Source organism: Thunnus thynnus, chromosome 2 (assembly GCF_963924715.1).
Source record: "Thunnus thynnus chromosome 2, fThuThy2.1, whole genome shotgun sequence".
NCBI lineage: Eukaryota > Metazoa > Chordata > Actinopteri > Scombriformes > Scombridae > Thunnus > Thunnus thynnus.
In genome coordinates this window covers 20,326,023-20,349,812 of record NC_089518.1, presented here as the reverse complement: position 1 = coordinate 20,349,812, position 23,790 = coordinate 20,326,023, and the positions used below count along the sequence as shown (strand labels likewise).

General features: G+C 42.2%; 1 protein-coding gene across 3 annotated transcripts; it reads right to left on the bottom strand.

Annotated features, from left to right (window-relative positions):
* Window positions 1–746: 746 nt before the first annotated feature.
* On the bottom strand, window positions 747–23,030 carry epg5 (ectopic P-granules autophagy protein 5 homolog (C. elegans)). 3 transcript variants are annotated; one of them, XM_067608871.1, is made up of 46 exons: window positions 22,891–23,030; window positions 22,328–22,435; window positions 21,328–21,984; window positions 20,629–20,892; window positions 20,335–20,533; window positions 20,042–20,178; window positions 19,827–19,934; window positions 19,669–19,742; window positions 19,447–19,555; window positions 18,547–18,661; window positions 18,304–18,451; window positions 18,057–18,218; window positions 17,811–17,968; window positions 17,436–17,587; window positions 16,980–17,120; window positions 16,687–16,848; window positions 16,476–16,598; window positions 16,105–16,367; window positions 15,866–16,006; window positions 15,602–15,746; window positions 14,960–15,157; window positions 14,500–14,607; window positions 14,226–14,348; window positions 13,817–13,983; window positions 13,473–13,709; window positions 13,230–13,353; window positions 12,959–13,103; window positions 12,446–12,617; window positions 12,154–12,316; window positions 11,893–12,035; window positions 11,609–11,765; window positions 10,880–11,074; window positions 10,566–10,779; window positions 9,296–9,480; window positions 9,001–9,208; window positions 8,798–8,873; window positions 8,193–8,296; window positions 7,915–8,090; window positions 6,921–7,145; window positions 6,596–6,805; window positions 5,543–5,687; window positions 3,393–3,635; window positions 3,036–3,249; window positions 2,063–2,281; window positions 1,867–1,981; window positions 747–1,776 (listed from the first exon to the last, which is right to left on the bottom strand). In XM_067608871.1, the coding sequence occupies exons 2-46, from the start codon at window positions 22,379–22,381 to the stop codon at window positions 1,594–1,596; spliced, it is 7,761 nt and encodes a 2,586-aa protein (XP_067464972.1). In that variant the 5' UTR covers window positions 22,382–22,435; window positions 22,891–23,030; the 3' UTR covers window positions 747–1,593. The 3 variants fall into 3 exon arrangements, with proteins under 3 accessions (XP_067464972.1, XP_067464989.1, XP_067464981.1); XM_067608888.1 differs by having other exon boundaries at window positions 20,629–20,889; XM_067608880.1 differs by having other exon boundaries at window positions 22,876–23,024.
* Window positions 23,031–23,790: the final 760 nt, after the last annotated feature.

Sequence of the window (23,790 nt, the reverse complement as noted above, 5' to 3'; positions counted from 1 at the left end):
ATGCACAGAGAATGCAGATTGCTGTTAAGCTGTAAAGGCTGCGCTATGTTTAGTGTCTGGATCTCTTCTGATTCCTTCACTGGTTCTTTAAAGCTCAATTCATGAATGTCTTTCCACGTGATGAGTTCAGGGACTTTAGATCTGTCTTCCTGCTCTCAGAAGATCAATGTACTACATATGTTCCCAGATCACCAAGCTGGTTGATAAATACCAGCTGCGAGACATTCAGTTCCCTTTATTGAAAAGAATCTTGTCTCTTTTGTGCAACCTGGCTCTATAGCTCCCCTCCCTCAGCGGCCTTACAGAACCAATCCTGATCACTGACTCATAAAAAAGAAATGCTTTTAACATTAATAGTCACCACGTAACACAGGCAATAAGGAAAGCTTCAGGCTGTAGAAGTGCAGCACGACTGTTATTGAGATGGCACAGAGCAACAGAAGTGGTGAAATGGCAAGGATGATAAAAATGTGAAAACTTGTTTTGGATGTACAGTAATGCTGAAGGTCCTCAAATGACCATTACATAACACCATTTTTGTACATAAATCAAGTTGTATGCTGTAACTAACGTCCCTGACCCTCTTAGTAATACTAACAGCGTTAGCTATTTGTATTAATTTGGACACACTACTTTATAAGGAAGCGTGGTGTGGTGCTTTGTAATTGGCACTCAGAGTACTTTCTGGTGCATGTGCTTTTTCAGACGTCAGATTGTGTCACAGAAACAGATGAAACGACCACAGCTCATTGTCCAGAAGATTTAAGTAGCTGAGCAGACAAAAACAACATCTTTGGCAGAAACAAAGAAAGCACTTTTGGCTGAACATGAACATAATACTGGCAAAAATGTTCTGCAACTAAACATAATTATTTCACTGATCTGAATGTGTGTAGTACTTAGGATCCAGACATTTCTTCAACATGTAGTTCATAGTTAGATATTAGCATCAACAGCAAACATCATGAGTTTTAATCAGACTGTTAACCAGCTTTCCTGGTGTGTCCTCCACTCTATTTTAAGGAGGTACCACTAAACTGATAGGTCTATTAGATCTGTCCCTCAACTTCCTCCAAATAATCTGTGGACCCTTCAACTTTTTTTTTTTGTCAGATTCCACATACAGGTGTGAAATTTGTAAAACCACAGTGTTGAATTCTGATTCATGAATTCTGCTTCAATAAATATGTGCAACATCCTCTCAAATCAAGAATAGAATAGATGGTGTTTAAAACCGACAGGCAGGTTACATAAAAAGCAACAAGGCATAAACATGAGTGAAGAAAGCAAAGTGCAAGAAAAGTTTAGCAAATGACCTTTCTTATACTTCTGACTGGTTTCATTTTTCATCACCAGTCAGAAAAGTCTTTTTCACAATTGCACCATGAGCTCTGATGAACGGTCATTTTCACTCACACACAGCTCTCTCTGATAACAATAGCACAGGTAGCTCAGTACTAGTGCCACTACTTGGGAAACTTTGTGCTCCAGCAAGAATTTCTCTGTGCAGAACAGAGTTTTACTGTCACTGTATTTGACACAGAAATGTAACGTCCGGCAAATCTCCATCATGTGTGTCAGGTTAAGTCAAGGTTAATGGATGATGTGCAGGTATTTGAGGTCAGGGTACAGGAGGTTGGCTAGCAGGGCGAGCAGTCTGGGTCCATCTTTGAGACAGTGTCCTGGGTAGCGGATGAACTGAACAGCTTTATTCACAGAGTCTTCTAACTCCGCATACTGCTTATTGCTGGGCATGGCCTCCAACATCCCCAATGTCTGCATCCACAGAAAAAGAAGAAAGTTATTTTAGGAGATAATTGCAGACTACAAAATGAAAACACTGTATTTGCAGTTTTTGCTGCATACTTGCTGCGCTTTTGCAGAGAGCTGCAAGTCACTGGTGGGTTGGAGTCGGAGCTCAGTTTCTGATGGTACCTGGACTGAAAGGAATGCTGCCAGACTGCGTACCACCACCCTGAACCTAAATGCACAATAGACACACATTAACAGCCGGTCTATCATTATCAGCTGGTTTATTTTAACAAAACACATGTGAGCTTACCTATTAGAAACAGGCGACCTCTTCCCGAGGCCTATAGCTCCTAGTAGTCCAGAGTTGAGTCTTTCCTCTCCCAGCTGAAGCAGTCTGGTTTGCAACCTCAACAGACCCATGACGACTCCAGATACTTCGCTGAGGCCCGCCTGCGGCTGTAGCTGCTCTACAGACAGATTCATTGCCTTGTGCCACCAAAGAAACAGCTTGGCTTCATCACTGGGACCACTGGACACACAAAACACATTATAGCATGTGTAGTGAGTAAACTCACATGTAATGCAAAATCAAAATGATGGAACTTTAAAAAAGCCAAAAGAGGCCAAGAGGGTCCAACTGCAGCACCTCAGACCTCTCTCATGTAGGTATTATCGCCCTGGCGGAGCCCTAGCTGCAGGAGACAACCGTTCGCTTCCCGTTTCCAACCATGAGTTGGGACATTTTTAAAAAAACATAAAAACATTTTCATGGTGTTTACTGTGGTCATGATGACAAAGGTTATGTAACTTTAAGGAAGTACTAACCACGTTTCGAGTGATCATTTTAACCCAAACCATGATCTTTCCTTAACCCTAACCAAGTGGTTGTGCCTAAACCTAACCAGGCCTTAACCACAGTGTTGTCACACCATAAAACGTAATAATTAGTTGTAGTTGTTTGGGGCTTTTCTGCTTCCGTGTCCCCCACAAGCTTGAAGCACAGCCAAGAAAAGCAGTGGCAACCGGCAGTGCAGTAGTGCCCTTGCCTTACGAAAGATGCAACAAACTTTTAAAGTAGGCCTTGTAGATCTAATATGAGTGAAGATTCAGCAACTAAATTGCTTATTTCTCACCTCAAATTTGTTCCTATGTACTTCGTACAAAGGAACCCTACTATTAATGCTCAAACCCCATTGGCTCACAGAAATGGGTCCTCAGGAGTGAGATCTGCAGTTGGACCCTTCTCAAAGAGGGAAGTAATTGAGAGAATGAGGGGGTCAAACCTGGGGAAGACTTGATTGGTCCATGTGTTAATCAGACCCAGTGTCCTTCTCTCATTGGCTGCTGTGTATTCACTGTTAAGACGCTGAAGGATGAAGGCATAGAGCGTCAGGAAGCTGCCTCCTGATTGACTCTCAGAGAGGAAGTCATCCACGGTGAGCTCAGGCACCTGCAGCGATGCCAACACAGGACCCCAACCTACAGACTCCTCCTCAGCTGAAATCAGGGAAACATAAATAAAATCAGTGGAACATTAAACTTTCTATACAAAAGAGAGAAATTTAAAGGACTAAACCTACTTGCTGACATGTGAGTTAATTTATAAAATAGTTCAAAACCTGAATTTCTACTTTGGTTACCATGGTTGAAGTAGGCTGTGATGCACGCCTCCATGATGCGGGTCATGTGACGCACTGATGCAAGACAGCGCGAACAGGCCGTGAGAAGAGGCAGAATAGGGAAGCCCCTCCCCTTCCTGTCCAGCCAGGTAATGACGTGAGCGGCAAGGGCCTCGCCCGTTGAGACACCCACTCCGTTGAGCAAAGCCAGCGCATCGCTGAACAGACTGCAGAACGCCATGTGCCTCTGCTCCAAACCCGTCTCTGTAGAGGAAATAAAAAGGAGGAAGACGTAGAAGTGAGGCGAGTGTAGGATATCGAATTCTTTCAAAACCATTATGATTCCTTTTGGCGTAACAGTTTGTCTGTATAGGTGCAGGAGTACACACACACAGAGTCAGTGACCTCTGACCTAAAGGCACAAGGATGTCAAGGAAACATTGGACAGGACTAAAATCCTGTCCCTTCTCACTGCCAATCACAGAAAAAAGGACAGTTTTGGAAAAGAATGACTTTGTTTTTCTTTTGAGACACAAACAGTCTGCCCAAACCTGGATGGACCACCCTCCCTTCTCCTGCCAGCTCTTATCTCAAAAGTCGTAACTATTGGGATAAGTTAAATTCCAATTCTTCTCAAGTCTTCTCACTGTTTCATGATGTGTTGATGACACTGACGACAGATGACAGCTAGTGCATAATTTTCAGATATCCGATAGGAATTAAATTATTCCCCTTTAAAGTTGGAGGCCAGTTTTCTCTTCACACAAAGGAATTAATTAGTAATCAACGCGGTCCCTCAAAGGAGCACCAAAGGATCTTCTTTCTCCAAAACACGCCTCCAGGCTGTATGAAGTTTGTCTCGCTCTTCTGTGCTCAAGCCTTTTTGGGCTGTTGCTCCTTTTATGCTTTTTTCCTTGCTGACTGCTGCTTCTTCTTCTGTATTCCTCTCAGCCCTGCAGTCGGGATGGCCTGACATTTCGGGCATTGTTTTTTTTTTTTTTTCTATGACAGAGCTGAGAGCTCCAGAAAGAGACTCAGCTAAAGATGCCTAAGTCACAAGCCAAGCCGTACCATTTGACATTTGAATAATCTAATATTTTTGTTATCTCCTAATTTTATTGTGTAGTTTTTTTTACAGACTTTTCCAAGAACTCCTCTGATTAGTTTACAGCACCATGCATCCAACTCTGCAGCCTGCCACTGAATGCACCAAGACTGAGACACATCCCTGCTGCGTGCGTCCACTACGCAGCCTCAGCTAGTCTGAGACTGGATTCACTGTCCTGAGAAGCAGTGAACCAAAGCTGTTTCACTGAACTTTCTGCAGCGATTCTCATCTGGCTGTCACTCTGGCGACCCGAGGATAGCTGAGTCTGCTTCGCCTTGCTCAGCCCTCATAAAACCATCTCCCTGCCGATTTAATATTCATTCATTATTCATTTAGCCTGCAGTAAACCAAAGATAATGAGACTGTTTCCAATAAACATATTTAAACAGAAGCCAATATCGCGAGTAGCTTGTAGCATGAAGTGTGTGCGCATTCACACGCAAATCCGAAAATTCTACAACACAGAGAAGTTCCTCATCATCAGCCCTTCATCACCAAGGAAACAGTAGGAAAATCATCTACCATGTTTCTGTCTCAGAGTTGATGCAAGAGCAATTAAAATTTGAATTTTTATTGGCTGTAGTTAGTCTTGGCCCCTCATTGCATTTTTGACTTGTTTTTGATAACCTTCATTCATTAATTTCTCATTCTGTCAACAACAACTTAATTTAATTTACCCATTCATTCATTTTAGTTGTATATATGTATATATGCTAAATGTTTCCCATTCATCCCTATTCCTTGGTAGTTAATAAAACAGTAAATATTTTGATTTATAGCCAAATCGTTGTATTTGTCTGTTCCTTTATATCAGAGATGGAGGTTATATTATATATTCAGAGTTCCTGACTTTCAGATATGACTGACTAATTTGATTGAATTATTTTTCATCCTAATCAATCAATTAATAATTAATTACTGATTAATTAATCGATGGAGGTGGTGCCCCTATAATTTTACAAGTGCATAACATTAATTTTCAAGTGTAGTGTTATTCCTACAGCGAGTAAAGAGTTGAGATTGATGATGATGATGTTAAAGACGACAGTGAGCATTAGCTCACCTGGCGGGTTGAATGTGACGATGCTCTCCAGCAGTGTCTCCAGCTGGGTCTCCAGGGTGCTGAGGCTGATGCTGCCTCCTTGCTCCAGAGTCACCAAAGACTGTACACACCAACACACGTACGCTCCTGCCTTCAGCGTCTCCTCCTGACACACAGAAAATGACAGAGATCAGAGGGTTTTTGTTTGTCTGGAGTAAGATTTATATAAAAAACACATTGATAAACCAAGAAACACACAACTTTGTCATTTATAATATAATGTATATACTACTTTACTAAAGGTATACATGAACTAATTTCTAATATTCACAATATGTTTCAGGTTGTATGGACCGATCTCCACTGTTTTTTTTTTTATTGTGCATATTTTGCTATAATTTATAGTATCTATGTTTGAGAGCAAAGCAAGACTATTTTTAGAAATTAAGTTGTTGGTGAAATGTGAGGAAACACATTTCTGGATCTTGGCACAGTCCTGTGTACAGTATAGTTTGGAAGCGGATCGTGTAGATCTTGCCAAAGTCCCTCTACTTAACAACATTATTAAGTGGTGTATAAATGTGCCTTCTGCTGCTCTACATCCACCGTAGAGATTTAATTGCTACATTAATGTAAACTGGCTGAGTGACACAGCGCTGGCTAAGAAAGATGAATCGTTTATGCTAAATTTAATGAAGATGTTCCAAGCCTCCCACTTTTACACAAAACATGTCTGCCTGGGGCACTGGAGATGCAGATATCAGAGACTCCTGAATTCTTATATTCTCTAATACCTCTTTATAATATGGTTGCTCAATGAGAGTCATATCTAGTCTATTGATCTAAATTCTCCTTTTAGACTCTTATGAAATCTCACCTGTGAGCAGCTTTCATCCATTTATTTATAGAGTTATGAAAGAATTTAGTGGCTAATTTATTAAAAATGTCTGACTCACTGCATGTATCTGTTCATTCTCTCAATACTATATCATGAGTAGGGAGGTTCTATGATACATATATGGACACTCCCCATATATAGGTTTATGATGCTTTAATAAATCTGTGCTGTCTCACCCTGTGGGGAGTGTCATTAGGGCGGGGGTGGAGCCCAGCAGCGCTACGCAGTGATTTCAGCAGCAGCTGAGGTGCAGAATCAGCACTAAGCAGTAAGGAGGCGGGGTAGTGTGTGCCAACATATCCCAGAATGCCCTGGTATGACGACAGGTCCAGTTGGTGCCAGGGCAGAGAGGTGGACTGGACCAAAAGACTGAGTAGAGGGGAGTCCTGGAGGTTGAGAAAGAAGAAATGAAGAAGAATGAATAGAGCAGGGACAAGGGATCTCAAGTGGTTACAATGAGCCTTTTGTTAAAAAAAAAAAAAAAGAATAGTTTGAACTCACCTGTTGACTCAGGAGCTGCTCCTCTTTTGCCAGAAAAACTAGCATGTATAACAGATAGACCAACATGGTGTGTGATTCCTTCTGAGTACCGATGTCGGGTAGAGGTGGATATGTTGTAGATGTGGCAGGCGTTTGTAAGTGGTCACTTAGGACGCTGACCCAGTTCACTTCACATAACACCTCTCCCATAAACAGGAAGCAGCTCTTGGGACTTCCTCTCTCCACCTGCAGGCATAGGAAGTTGAGAAAATAAAAAAATATAACAAATTACATCTGATTATATATGTCTGATTCCCACTTAATGCAAGCTGCACATCTATGGCTCAACTGATAGTCACTGTTATCTTGAAATCCAAACATCCTAAATATTAATTCAATTGGCATGTATCTTGTTTTAACTGGCAGGCCTCCACAAAGACATAACAGGGAATGACAGAGGTCTTCTGAAAATAATTACTGCTGCAGAAAAAACCTCCACAATTGCTTGTAAATGCATAAATGGTTACAGATTTGGTTACAGATTGATCCATCTACAGCAGACCTTTGATCTAATATTATCAAAGAGATCCATGAGAAAGAAAGATCAAATTGAATCACTAAAACAGAAGCTGTTTTTCCTTCCCTTTTCCTCCTCTTGCTTAAGTCTTTCTCTTGTTGGTACACTTTCATTCATTGAAGAGCAAATATAATCAGTCTTTGAGATTTGATTTTTTTTTTTAATGAATTCTAGTTTATTATTTTTGAATCAACTATTTGAGTAATGTGTACAGATTCTCTATATTAGCCTCTATGGATCCACGTGGTTCTTGAGAGACAAGAGCTTGGTTAGTAACAGGGTGTTGAGACTGTAATTACGGGAAGTCGGGCTAATAATAGCAGCTGGGGGCCAAGGACCGAGGTCTCAAATTAACAAGCTCCCCTGTGTCATGCATGTATAGATCAGTGTGCAGTGCTGGAGGTGAGGGGTCAGGAATCAGAGGGTTGAATGTCTCACATTGAAGAGCTGCTCCATGAGCTGAGTGTCAGGGTGCAGGTGTCTCCATTGCAGGCTGCGGAGGTGTGTGTGGTACAGGTAGAGCAGGTATTCAGGCGTGCGGGGAGAGGTGCAGCTCTCACAGTACTGCATCATACACAGCCATAGAGCTCCTCTCTGGCCAGGGAGCAGGCGATCTGTAACATGCACACATAGTTATATATAACGGTACAGACAACAAAGAATAGCAGCACATTAACACTCACTCGAGTGTGAACACAGGACCGCAGGGAACCCACCTCTGAATTTGTGGTGCAGCGTGTCAGTGAGTTGAGCGTACAGACCGACCAGAGATCCTGCTGCACTCGCATCGGTCTCCAGCCACGGGTAACACTTGAGGTTGCTGAGACACAGAGACACTGATATTGACATTCTCCTTGTTTTTTTCCTTTTCTTTACCCTGGGAAGTACAAAACCCTCACACCATCTATCGACCAGGAAAAACACAGTACATATCTCTGGCCACATGAGGTTGACTCACAGTTTAAGAAGTAAACAAGTAAAAAGTAAACTTGTGTTCTTTTCTTTCTGAGCAATGTGTTTTTTTAATGTAATGTACAGTGTGCTTCTGAAATTCAGAAAAAAAATCCCCACTGTTGGTTCAGTTTAATAATGCAATGACTACAACACCACAAGCATCTGCTATCCACCTGCAAAAAGGAACAGAGATTACATCTGAAAAAAAAAATCAACCTTGTGGAATATGAATATTTTTTCTCTCCTGTTCTCTCTTGAGTCTCTGCTCACATCTGTTTCACATCTGCCTCACTGACAGCAGTTCAGCTCTACAGTTTTGTATCTAAAACCAACAGCTGCTTGAGAGCTGAGGGTGTGTCATACTTACCCTCCATCATCAGTATCCAGGGGAAAGATCCAAGGCTTGAACAACTTCACAATCTTACTGTGCAGGTCCTGAAGAGCTGTGAGACACATTTCTCTTTTATGACAGCAGATAACAACAAAGCATGTGCACAAAACAATCTGATGAATTCTGCGACTGATTGCAGGTCTAAATATCCTCTTTGTATTCTGGTATTTGATATTTACCCTTCATTATTTTACTGCTGCCCACTGACTCTCTGGCACAGCTGCTGAGCTGCACGTTGATCAGACAACCAACCAAATGGTCCCAGAAGGAGACAATGTCACTGATGTAGGGAGTCCAGGCAGAGTAGAGGCCAAAGCTGCGGAGGTCTGTCTTACTGAGACGACTCCGCAGGAAGTAGTCACTCAGCCAATCGACTGTCTCATCCACCTGTTAGCAGCAAATACGACACGACATTTTAGCTATTATCAGATTACAAGGTTTGAGTCTGTTATCAACAACACCAACATTATTCACCTGCTGAGGAGAGAGGCTGATCGGGGATCTGTAGGGAGAGGCTGTGAGTCCGGCTGTACGGCTGGAGACGTCACTGGTGCTGAGCGCTTGTTCACCTTTGATCCTGCTGTGGGTTGGAGGTAAACAGCCCAGCACTCGCAGAGTCACCTTCCAGCACTCTGGGCTCAGTAACTGGTTTGAGGAGCCTGGTGATGTTGAGAAATGTCTGTTTCTTTAGGAAGAACCTGAACTCAATATTCTTTATATAAAAGTGCTGTATTATTTATATAGTATTATTCATTTAGCAGTTGTGGCTCTAATACAGTTTAAGAATTAATTATTTTTATCTTTTGTTGGAGTGAAGATGACTAAGACACATTCTTCCAGACAGACAAATTTATTTTTTCTGAATCACTTGAATCAGAAACAAGAATATTTTTCAAAGCAGTCCTTGCTTCTACATGAGCAAGGACATGAGCATGCAAGTAAAACATCACAAACAAAAAATGAAAAGATGCTATTTATTGTGACAGAATAACCATATCAAGTGAGTTTCTGATTTTCTTTCTGTACTATCATAAATGTAAGCAGATGGCTCAGAGGTGGCAAGAAAACCCCATTCCTTAACCTTAAAATTTGTGCTTTGGTTGGCATAGGTTGAGGAAACAGTGAAATAAAAAATGCATTTTCCTAGTTTTAATCCTGTGTCTCATCATTTGATGACTCATCTTGAGGGGTGTATACAAAAATGTATCCAATCAAATGTGATTTTGGCCTACTAGCTAACAGCACCTATCATATAGAGTAAAACTGCACTTGAACGATTGTAGATTGTAGTGGCTAGCAGAACAATATCATTCAGCCATATTCTTTTCATTTCCAAAAGAATGTGGCTGAGGTCTGATTTATTCATTTTTCCTTCATCCTCCTCCTCCTCCTGATCTCACAACATGGGTAAGGGAGGTGTGTGTAGAGGCCACAAGCTCTGTTTCTCTCTGCAGCCCTTTATTGTGCTGTATTTGCTAAGCCACACCCACTTTTAGCGGTCCAACACCATCCACATGTACTGTTTCACTGGGAAATACGTCACGATACAGAAACTCAACACTAACTTCTGTTTGTGAGACTCTAGAAGCCTAATATGTGCAGTCTAATGTTGTCTCATCCTTTATTATATTAAAAAATGGTACTGATAATTCAAGTTGTGGCTTTGAGACACAACAATAATTTGAATTCACAAATTTAAGGGGGCAACCCTTACACACAGACACACACACACACACACACTTACTGGTTGTAAGCAGTCGCAGGCAGTCACTATAGTGGTCAGGGAAATGGTGGCGTAAAAGCCAGGTCCAGTGTTTGGTGAAAAGGTGAAAAGGTGTGAGAAGTTCAGGCTCGGGGTCTCGGCCGCAGACACAGAGAGCTCCATGGACCAACTCCAGCAAACGGGTTCTCTCAGAAAACACAGGATGGGCTTCGTTCAGCCACTGGGACAAATCAAACTACAAGGGGAGATGCAAAATTAGCTTCTGTAACTGAACCACCACTGGGTGTACAGTATATCATATTTCTTCAATGAGTTGTATTTTTGTCTGGACTAACCTTGGTGAGCAGCATGAAAATGACATCAGCACTGTCTAGGTGTAGGGATGTCACCACATCTTGGTAGAGAAAGACGAGCTGATTGGGTGCTGCATTGGGAGTGAAGAAGGGGGAGATGAGAGGGCAAAGCCGCCTCTGTTCCAGGATGGTCTTCAGGACGCGGCCACACTCTTCTGCATTGCCCTGGATGAACACCTACACACAAAACAAGATTTACAGGCTAATTCACAAGTATGTTTAATCAAACCAGACACCAGCCTCAACCAGGGTCTGCCCCATTATTATGCAGGGGGCTGACTCTACAACCTGATTTTATCCATGTGATGCGGCCAAAAGAACATGAGTTGCTTCAAATTTAAGTTTTTGGCTGTGAGGTCTCAGTAGTTGAACTGTTCCCCATTTTTGTTCTTTATTTAAATGCATATAAAAATAAAAATTCTGCTAATAGCAGGAAGACAGTGGATTACAATACTACTGCAGTAGCATTTCTGATTCAGTATCCTTCATTAATACCCAAAAACTCATCATCCTTTTGCTCTCTTGTTGGGAAGCAGTGTCGGGCTTCTGGAGTTTGAAGCAAGTGGGATTAACAATTTTGGCCATGGATACAAATTGTTGTCCAAGGGGTGAAGGATGTAACAGTCTGACTTTGTTTGGATATTTTAAATTAAGCTAAACAATACTTGATATAAATCTTGTAGTGCTATGTGTATATGCGTGTATGCACACCTGTCCCAGTATCTCCACACACGAGGAGAGGTACTGGCGTGTTGGCGGATGTCGCAGTGTGTCCTCACACACAAAGGAGACAACCTGGTAGAAGACAGACACGCCAACATGCTGCACTGCCGGCGATTTCTGTGCCTTGTACATATTCACCAGAGCCCTGAACACATAAATAAAACACACATAAGCCAACATCATTTTTTTCCCCCACATATGTTTGCACTTGTATTTATTGTTATGTAGATCATGTATCTTCTTTCAGAGCAGTGGGATCTGTTTATACGGACGTGATAAAGTTCTCAGTGTGGACAGCAGCCTGGGCCAGGCTTTGAGGAGGAGGAGCCATGGCGTCAGTTTGAAGCTTCTTGAGGTCCCTGCACAGTGATGTTATCTGAGTCTGCACCGCCTCCTGTCTCTGGACACGCTCACACTACACGGTTACACACACACACACACACACACACACACACACACATTAACAAATCATGGGCAAGCATTTTACAGTGATACTTCTAAATGTGGCTTCTGTGCAGAGTGAGCGGTCGTACTGTGACAGTGATGTTTGCGGGTCCCTGGCACGGCTGCCCTCCCTTCCCTTTACACTCCAGGGCCATGCTGACTTGTTCGGGTCGGTTCTTATAAAGTAGAGGAAGACCTTCCAGCAGCTCCTGCTCCATTGCCACCTGCTGGGCTTCGCGTGCCACTGCAATCCTGACACCATCATGAACAAGTATTTTGTAATCAGAGCGTAGCTTTGTGTGTTTTCATGTGATTGTTGGCATGTGTACAAACGGGTGAGTTATATTTATATATAGTTATGTTTGTATGATCTCCATGTACCTGGCCTGGTCCTGCAGGATGCTGAGGTCTTGCTGCAGCAGATCAGCAGCAGCTTTAGAGTCGGTGAGACAGACAGAGGGGACCTCAGCTACTGGAGCTTTGTGGTGCTGCAGCTCTGGAGCTGAACGGGGAACTGGATGCTTCTGCAGGTTGGACAGGATACGTTCCCTTGCTGCACACAGAGAGACACAAAGCACATCAATCTGGTTGAAAAACACCCATGCTATCGCAGTTGATGGAATTTGTTTTCAATATTGCATGCAAAAAAAGTTAAAATAAAACAAAAAGTGTAAATTTTCATGCTGACTTGAAGGGATAAAATGGTAGAGGGCAAAATCACCACAACATAAGACCTACTGTACCATGAACGCCTACTTGATTTATGTGTTCATATTTGTGGAGATCACGAATCACAGTTCAAAATTGTCAACCTTCACATTTACTGCAGCGTTTCTGCTGAAATTAACCTGAAGGCAATGTTTTGAATCTAGAAAAACATTTTTGGCTCTGTACCATTGCTGAGGCTGGTGTAGTCAGTGAAGCCGGGGTTTTGGGCCTGAAGGAAGGTTGGCTCACTCTGAACCTTCTCCCACAGAGACAAAACCTCCCTCTCATCATACTGCAGACGCTCCTGGTCCACAAACTCAAGCCAAAGTTCCTACAGCAACAACACAGATTCAAATGTATGAGCAATATAACAAATCATCTGCTGTAACCACTGATCCATGTATTTTTCATTCATCAATCTTAACACACATACAACCACACAAAAAGAAACACTCACCTGCTGCCGCTGCATGACCTGTGCCAGTTTGTGTGGCTCATACTCTGGAGGAAGAGAGGGAAGGTACACTTCCTGCTTCTGCAGTGTTTCATCATCCAACCACACGGCAAACACACCAAACAACCTGTAGGCAACCAATCAGCTGAGATATGAGTATCTGTAAACACACTAATGGCTGCTACTACCTGCTAGACAAGAGGAAATAGTCTATTTCAGTGCTAATATCAAGCATCAGAGACCTACCTGACCAGCTCTGTGTGTAGCTGAGGAGAGGTGAGGTAAGGGGGCCGGGGACTGTCGGGGCTTTCATCCCCCTGGTTGTCTGATGAGGGTGTGTGTGGCGGAGGCACCCTGAGGGCCTGGCTGGCAGCATGGTGGAAGTCAGACACCTCCTGTATTCTCTGTCTCAGGTCTCTGAGTAAGGTGGCCTGAGAGGAAGCCTGGAAGAACCTTTGGCCAATACATCCACCTGCAGCCAGCCTGGTGGGCAACACATACCAACAGATACATGGTACCTTTACTATACATGCATTCTGTCTATTTTGTGGTTTCTCTGGCTAAAAGGTTGTGAAGTGGGTGCATCGTACCCATATTCAGGCCCAGGCTGTCTGAGGTAGAGCTGTAGGAACTTCTGCCAGATCAGAGGAAGGAGGGGGTGGTCAGGGGGCGTGGCTAAGGCCTGACACGCCCAGCGGTACACCTGTAGTCGCTGCAGAGATGGGGCTACTGGCAACTTCAGCCTCTGTTGCGCCTTCTGGCTCAGACACAGACAGACCATTAACACCATCTACATACAGCACTCTGGATTATGAACCACCAGTCCTCTTTGACTTTGCAATTACTCTGTACCTACATAGATAGCATCTTCTCTCAATTGTCTGAGGTTGTGCAACATTTTATTCTCTTATTTACTGTGTCACTCCTGTATTGTGAAATGAAACATCCTGATATTTCCACCTCAACAAATGTATAACTTTTGTGTGTTTGTTTGCATACCTTTAATGCTTGTTCTGGGGAGATGTTGGACTCTGACAGGAGCTCATTCTCAACACATCGTCTGAGCTGAGAATCTTCCTCAAACACGCCCTCCATATTCAGCACCAGCCAGGCAAACCAAACCTACAGACGACACACACACACACACACACACACACACACACACACACACACACACACACACACACACACACACACACACACACCAATCCTGTCAGGGACTGAGAACTTCACCAACGTGATCATAGTTCTTGTACATATTGTTGAGGCTTACCTCCACACTCAGTGATTGGCCCTCTATAAAGGAGGGCGTGGCATTTCCAGCAATCCAGCCAACCAGAGAGGAGAGCAGACCTCGATCTCCATGGTAACCCAAGGCATTCTGAGTGAGGTATGAAAATGGAAAGAAAAAAAAATCACAATTATTGTTGGTGTCACTGTGCTGGTTCCTTTTTATTCGGCAGTGCTGACTTCCTGAAGTTTTCACAATGGAAACTTTCATAATACAATGACTAATGATATGAGATCTGTTTCATCACGTGAACCAGCGGCAGCCTGCACAGCAGTAAATTTGTACCATGACTTAATGGGTTAAAGGTGTAAGTTGTCTTTTGCACTTACTGTAATGATAATGCAATGTTAATGTTTATACAGAGCTAAATTCAGCATGTGTACCTGCTGGACCTATGAGAGTGCCTGAATTATGCAAACCTCTAACACGACTCAGTAAATACCTTATGCTGTTGGTACAGAAGCTTCTGCACACATTCCTCCTGGTGGTGTGTGAATGCAGCGCAACAGATTTGATCCATGAGGAATAGGACTGTTTTGTCCCGGTACCACAGGTTCTGCTGAGTCAGAATTCCCACCCAAAATTCCAGCACTGCTGCAGCTCCGACACGACTGGGCTTTGAACTCTCTAATACATGGCTCTGGAATAAAACACACACACATTTAAAAATGTCTTCTTTGTTTTGAGGAAGATGTAAGAGTTAAATGTGTAAAGAGTTAATATGACTTATGCTCATTGTACAGGCTGTTTTTCATTTTAAAATTTTACCCATCTTTTCCATATTTTTTTGGAAATATTGAATTTGTAAAACTTCATTTCTTGTACATTTTAGTTGTATAGTTTTCATATTTTTCAAAATGGAATTTCAGCCTTTTTCCTTTTGACTACTGAGTTATTACTGACACTTGTTGGCATACACAAATACAAAGTGACTGTATCTGAATTTCTTTCTTTCTTAATTTTTAAGACAAATAATTCTTTAGATAATATTCCATATTTTTCAAATCACTGTAAGAATCCTGCATGTCAGTATTGGTTTGTGATGGATGTGAAGTCATTATAATAAAAGCTATTTGTAACATACTTGAATGACACTGTTAAGCAGTCGGACATGGTCTCCATAGGTGGTTCCTGTGAGGAGCGGTGCCACCCGGTGAGTGACCTGCTGTGTCACACCTTGAGGACACACACTGTCGTACTGCAAGAATAACTGGATACAACTTACAAACCTGGCATTAGCATAAGAAGGACACAAGAGAGAAGAGACATATGAATAAATGTTAAGTTTTAGACAGGAAACTTTTTCTGATCTTTCACGGGTTGTGTGTGAAGGATGTATCTTGCTTACTGAGAGTTGTTGAGCAGGTAGAAGCTGAGAGGATAGGTTGGGGGTAGGATGTTGTCCAGAAGATGCACAGCGGCTCTCAGGTGTCGAGACTGAATCAGACTCTTCAACAAACTAACTCCTTCAGTACAAAAGTTTTCCAGACTGGATAAAAAAAAAATCACGCAGAGATGAACTTCATTTAAATTCTATTAGTAATTCAGCCATAAATATTCAATATAAATGTATGTGTGAGTACAAACCTATGTCCAACTGTTGTCATAGCAATGGACAGGTAGCATCCAATAGGGATGCCTGCTTTTACAGCCCTGAGAACAGAGTGCATGCTGGGAGCGTGTGTGAGCTCTGGAGGTGGGTTGGACGCCAAAGCAGGGACCGACCAGGCTCCTTTCGGGTTCTGGGAATTACCATGGAGCTTCAGCCTTAGCAACAGTTGCCACGCCCATTGACTAAAAGATGCTTCAGGAGACACGCCCAAACGAAGGACACTGGCAAGGTAAGACACCTGAAGAGAGGAAACAGGAGAGAGATGGTAAAAAACAGTCAAGTCATTCTTTGATACAAACACAGTGGACCACACTAGATGCCGCTGAGGAACTGGTGCATGTGTTACCTGTTTGATCCCCTCTGATATGAGGCCACTGTATGGTTTGTCAGTGAGGTACTTTTGATAGGCTTCAGCCACCAGCAGAGCCACCTCACTGTGCAAAGATGAAGACAGGGCCAAGGATCCATCCTGCGAGACAAAACAGGATAAGACATTTAACAACAAACTCATAACTGTACTCAAGACAGCAATTATTTTGAATGCACGTGTGACTTACCTGTGAGAAACCCCAGTTCAGACCCTCCAGTATAACACAGGCCAGCCGATTCTCCACCTCAGACAGAGGATGCTGGAGCAACCACGCTCCGATCACACATATTTCCTCTGGCCGGGGCCGCCACAGGCTCAGAGGCAGCTCTTTACACAAGTACAGTGCCATCTAACACACATGTACATAGACAGAAAAAAAAACTCATGAGTTTAAGTTCTTCCATTTCCATATTTTCCTCTGATTGCAGTCGCCTACTTGCATGTAAAAGCTTTAAGTAACAGCAGAATAGCAGAACTAACCATGCCGACAGTTTGTATGGTCTCTCTCAGTCTCTCCAGGAGCACGGAGATAATGTAAGGATGGGCAATCGCAATGGCAGCCAGCAACTCCCTCCCCACCTTGGAGTAGATTTCTCTGGTAGACATACTCACATAAGCCACCTGGAGCAAAAAATAAGGAAAGAGATGTCAAAGAAAAAAGAAGGTATTATATGTCTTCTAACCAGGGGAATATATGATGAATTTTTAACCAGAGTTACATCCTTGTATGAACCTCTTTTCTCTTGCTACCTGATTTCCATTTCCATCCATTTATATATAGAATACCTGTCTCCTTCACAGTCAGCCTTTGCCCAGTGTAAAAAAAAAAAATCTGTGAAAAATCAGTAGGATGTTAAACATCCAAATTTCTCGTCTTTATTTTACTTGCTAACACACACCTCCTCTAGTATCTCCCTTTGCATCTCCTCGTCATACCTGGTAAATCAGCAGAGTTATGGTTGTGATGAAGGCGGGGTCGGAGTGCTGAGCCGGTGTGGCCATGTGTGCCAGTGCGGTGAGGAGGGAGATACCGTCAGAGCTGTTCACCTCACACAGCCAATGCTCAAACTTCTCCTGGTGCTCCGGGTCTGTAACGGAGACAGTCATAAACTGTCAGGGTGGCAACGAGTTTTTGGATGTTTTTCAAGTGAACTCAAGGGGCTTTAGGAGGGAAAATCAACATTCAGCTTTACAGTGATATAACCCAAATCTAAGCATTATGATAATGCCCATGCAAGTTAGAATTATTGCTTTTTGACTAGATAATATTCTTGACTCTGGTAATATTTGGTGCAGGTTACGTGTGTATACCTCTGAGAGCCTGAATGCAAGAATGTGTGTCACTGGCAGCATTCAGTGTTTCTAGTCCTGCCGTCTCCGCACACTGCATAACATAAAGGACCCTCCACAGCATAGAGCTGGACAGAGTCCCATACGGCATCTCGGACATAAACAACCAAATGCCCAACCTGTGAGAGAAGAACACACAAAACAAATGTGAAAGCTTATAAAGTGAATATTTTCAGTTAAAATGAAAACTCAAGGACAATTCCTCACCTCTTGTTTCTGAGAACATGTAAAACAGCTCTGAGGAACAGATGATCATATTCCTGCTGCAGCTTGTCCAAAGACAGCGAGTGTACATGAGAGCTGGATTCACCAGCACCAGTCACACTCGCATACTGGGCCCAGTGATCACTGACATAACACAGTGTCATTCTGAGGGAAACAAAAGAAGACATGTGATCAATGCTGTGCATTTGCTTACATTAATTTAATAAGCTTACACTATTGGTGCACTGACCGTATGATGTGTCCTATGCGTTTGACTAGCTGTCTGTATCTCGCCCTGTTGTAGGTTTGTAGGCCGAGAGCGAGAATTTCAATGAGTGAGGAAGCAAAAGCAAACACACGCATCATCTTCTGACTGGAGGCATGAGGCTCATACACACCTGGAAACAGAGTGTCAGCTGTGTCAGTTCTTTCAGTGAGTGATACAAACCAAAAAAAACAAACAAAAAAAAACATGACAGACAGACTCATTTACCCTGCTTGCTCATTCCCAGCATGTGTGAATAGAGCTGCTGGAAGGGGAACTGGGTCAGAAGGGAGATCAGGTCCTCCTCACACAGCAGCACCCAGCTGCTCTCTGGGTCCTCATCCTAAATGCAGAGAACAGCAGAGAAATGCAGTTACAGGTTAAATGACCACAATTAACTCATTTAAGTAAATAAGTCATAACAAGCTGTATTTTGCAGTTTTAAAGGAGACAATGCTAAGTGAATTCTAATTGCTTTTTATGTAAAATGGTAATTATTAAAAAGAAAGTTAAACAATATTTTATTTTTTAATTATAATAAATAACATAAAATGTCATTTGGCAAAGTAATATGTGTCTTGAAGGTTTTCAAAAGGTTTTCCAAGTTGTTCCTAAGCAACACATTAGTACTGGCAGCAGTTGTAGTTTGAAGCCAGCAAACTGATATTTAAACGGTCATAGCTGCTTATTTAGCACCCTTTTTACAGCAGCTTTGAATGTGACTCAGCCAATCAGGCCAAAGACCAGAACACTCTGTTTTATAAATCATCATCTACAATCTTCTCGTGTTTTCTTTACAGACATATGAACTGGGTATTTTTTCATCATAACTGCATCACAAAAGGAAAACAAAAAAGATACTGTATTTAACAGGGCAATAAAATTAACTTTATAAATTTAGTTCAGTATTTATTTTTTAACACAATCGCCATGTTGAAAAAAACAGATTTCTTATTTTCCTTTTATTTTTATCATAGCCTTTATTTTCTTCCATTACATGTAAACGTACACCTGAAATTGTTCATAAATATGAACTCAGCGCAATTTTTAGATAATTCTTTATTTTCAAAATTTGATGCAGAAGTTTTTTCTTTTCTCACAACACAATCATTGTCTGACTACACGTACCTCTTCTCCTCCTTCATCCACTAGGGTCCAGTTGCCTGACTCAGGTCCGGAAGCTGCTGAGCTCTGGCTCTCACATGGCTTCATATGGCCCAGAAACTCTGCACGATGTCTGAGTCAAAACAGAGAGGCCACTAATCAGAGATGTGAGACCCTGAGAGGATGACCTGGATTCTCATGGAAAACAGTTCAAAGTCAGTGGTGAACATTATTATCATTATTTACCTAGCAGGTGACATTAAGATTGCCAGAGCTTGCATGAAGTGCTGCACTCCACAGCTGTTCCCCCAAACTTGGATCTAAGCAGATAAAAACTCCAGTCATCCATATGTGTGACTATTGACATTACAACAATAAATGAGAGACTGTTTTCCAAAACTAACCTGAAGGAAAGCTGCAGCCCACTTGCCCACCCCAGCGGGACAACACAGCAGATGGCATAGCAGGTAAAGGTGCTCTCCTGACCCTCCAACATGCAGCAGGACCGCCACCTGGATAACAGAACCACATGAAAAATGAAAACAATACAATATCTTTCCCATGGAGTAAGGGTGGAACATAGAAAAGGGGAAGCCGTAGAGTGTTTTTGTGCATATACCAATCTTTCCAGCCAGTGGTGGATGTCTGTCTGGAACTGCGTATCATCAAGGACTCTACGTGTGAAGCTGAAGAGGACACTGATGGCCTCTTTCAGGGGTTGGAGAGAACAAGGCTGTGTTTGGCTGCCAGAACAATCTGATAACAAAAACATACAAACCAGTAAAAAACAGATAAACAATGTCAGGTACGTACTCGGTATCAGTGGTGTATTTGAGAGGCATGTTTGGAAGAGTGTTAACCTCCAATCTGTTATGTCCACTTCAACACAATTACAGACAACAAGTCTCTCACCTTTTAATAGGCGATACAAGTATGATTCCACCTGAAGGCGTGACAGCAGAGCAGTGTATGCGTGCAGCGCCACCTTCTGATGGAGCAGCTCACTCCGAGCTTCAAACAGTCTCCTCAGTTCAGCCAACACACTCTGACTAAACTCTGCCTGCTGGAAGCGGTGATACCCGCACACCTTAGACTGGTCTGCACACACACCCTGTAGTGAAGAAATTATAAAAACTGTTATTACAGCAGAGAACCATTACAGTTTTCTTAAATATATACTTTTCTTTATTGTTCCAAAAAACACACCTGAAGTGTCAGCTGTTCATCCCTGAAGCTCCAGAGACGATTCTGTGTGCTTTTGCAGTCAGAGGACTGTGTGTGTAGCTGTGTGTGTGACTGGGTCAGCTGTCTGCGACAGCGCCAGTAGTTCTGCAGCAGTTCGGTTAGTTCATGATTTTCCTGTCGGGCCAAAGCGCAGAACTGGACTGCACACACTTCAACACTCTCTAGCCAAGTACGCAACCCTCCGCCTGGCTCCCAGACACTCAGCTGCTCCTGTGAGAACGGCTGCTGAGGAAAAACATTAATGCATGTGGAGTATGTATATAAGGCAACACTGATGGCCCCTAAGACAAGTCCCTTAATAACTGGGTATGAACAATATTTACAATATCAAATATCACATAACTCACTGAAAAGTCTTCTTTATTTCTCAGCTAGAGAATATTAATAGATTGTGTGGCATTGCTATTAAAAGTGCAGGCAGAGTACCTTCTTAATCAGAAGTAAAATTGTAAATGCTGTTTTGCCACCACAAATAAATTCTCAAGCTGTGAGAAACACTTCTAAGTGAAATGATAAAGCAGAGACTTATTATGTTATTTTATTGGTTCAGAGGAAAACATTACGCCACACATTATGAATAAACCCATTTTTTCTATTTGAATAAACCTAAAACTGGATTCATAATCTCATTGAATGTTATCACATGATGTATGAGATTACCTGAATCTCTGGCGCCGTCTTGGGTAATTCTGGGTAGAGTTTGCTCCTAGAAAATTCAGCTACAGACTCCAGAGGCTGCAAACTCAGAGGAGAGGACTCCTGCTCAGCGAGTGCCAACACCGCAGGTCCCTTTCCACAATTTTTAACAGCTTCCTCACTGAGCTGTATCACAGGGCCTTCCTCCAGTGTTGGGAGAGAGGGGTACAGTGCAGGAGCACTGGGGACATTTGAGATCTCAAACTGCGTAGAAACACATGGCTGATTCCATGACTGCTGATCTCCTTCCAGCTCAGTGCTCTGTGGTGCAACTTCAAGCTCAGCGCCTTGAACTTTGACTCCACCATCTGTTTCATCCTGCTTTTCTGATTCTGTCAAATGCTCTGTAACTTCTGACGTCAGAGTTGACTGTAAAGTCTTTGTTGACACTGAGGTGGATAAAGTCTGTGATGAGGAGGTCTGTTGATTCTCAGAAAGCAGATCTGATGGCTGTCCTGTGATTTCAGGGGGTTGAACAGGGTCCTGCTGCACCACTTCTGGCTCTTGATATGGCAGGCTGAGAGGGATGTCGGTGAAGTCAGAGGCGGACGCCTCATCACAGACAGCTGAGGGAGCTGTAGCTCTTTTGTCTTCCTCTGCATGCTTCTGCTTCCTGACCGGCTGAAGGCATACAAAACAATCAGACACAGACTAATTCCCTTCAGTTAACAACTCTGCCTGTGGCGTAGTTTCCTACATGTGACAATGGGTGTGTGACTAAAGAGCAAACATTGTGATGAATATAGCAAAAACTAATACATTGTGCCAACTCAGTACAGTGAGCCAGTAAATCAGCTCAGTCATTTGAAATCAAGGAGACTTTCAATTTGAAATGTAAATGTTATGGGAGACCTGCAGACAGACATTCAAGTATTTGGATACTCTAAATTGTGCACCATTGTTATTGAGTGTGTTTGTATGTAACTCAGGAGAAATATACAGTAAATGTTTTGGTTTTAATCACCTGTGTTTTCCCGCTGGTTTTTGTCTTGGTCTTCTTTGGTCTTACAGCCTCCATCTTTAGTGCCTGCTGACCTCAGCCTTTCCCACCTCTGAGATCACATCAGTAAAGCTGATCGATTGGAAACAAACAGTCGTCATACGTGAACTTGAAACACACACACACACACACACACACACACACACACACACACACACACACACGCACACAAACAAGCAACAACAACCCTTTAGCCCAGCTGGAAGAGCTTGCGAGGTTTTTCTTGTGATAAGCAGCTAGTGGCTGGCTGTGTTGTCAAGATAAACACTGTCACTGGTTGTAAACAAAACCCCTCTCATGTGGCCTGTAGGGAAAATGATATCAAGGCAACGGATGGCACGTCTGCTTAACAGTGTAAACATAAGGTCTAGAGACTAAATTTCAAGAAAACGAAACCAGTGCTTATGAAAGCTTACAAGACGGCGCTCTACCAATGCTAAGCTAGGCTAACACGTAGCTGTTAGCTCGTCTTTCTCTTTGGTAATTTATTCACCAGCGTATATTAACTTTACCGTATTGTTGCTCACATTGTTAAAATAAGACTCCAACGCGTCCAACGGAGTGACATGAGGCGGCAGCCCCGTCCGCTGGTCAGCTGTCATTTGTTTTGTTTATTCCAGGAACTCCGATATCACAATCTTTAGTCACGTGACTACACCACCTCTCTACGGAAAGTCTGGGAGGCCAAACTGTATCACGCAAACAGAACAAAGGTCATATTGGTGTTTTGTTTACATTTTTAAATAACAATTCTGTGTTCATAAATCAGTATTTACGAGCAAGAAGCCCAACTTTTCTTATCTCTTATCTATGTCAAACAATACTTTACGGCATAAATACATATACAGCTGAATGCAACAACAAACACCTGCCAGATTTACAATGTTTTTCATTTTATTGTTTAATTTAATTTTAACCATCCTGCTCACCATGGCGTGCTTGTGTACACAAGCTATGCAAAAGTTATGCTTGTTTGTTTCTTGCTCTATAATTGTATTTTACAACCCTTTTACTTACTGTTATTGTTTATTTTCATCTGATCTTGTTTTGTTAAGCATTTTGGGCTGCATCTTTGCATGAAAGGTGCTATACAAGTAAAGTTATTATTATTATTATTACGATGATAATTATGATGATGGTGATGATGATGATGATTATTATTATTATTTGAATGTAATATACCTGTCCTTAATAGTAAGTAAGCTCACAATATATAATTTTTCAAATCAGGACTGTATAAACCCTGATTTTGAGTAATGAACTAAGCTACATTAACTTAAATGAACTCAAGGTCACTCAAGATGCACATTTTGAAACTTGAATGGGATGTGCTTTGTACCTTCAAAAATCATCTTTCAATCACTGTAGTGAAACATGCAAGAAAAGTAAAGTAAATATAATTATTAGTCTGGTAATCAAATTACAAT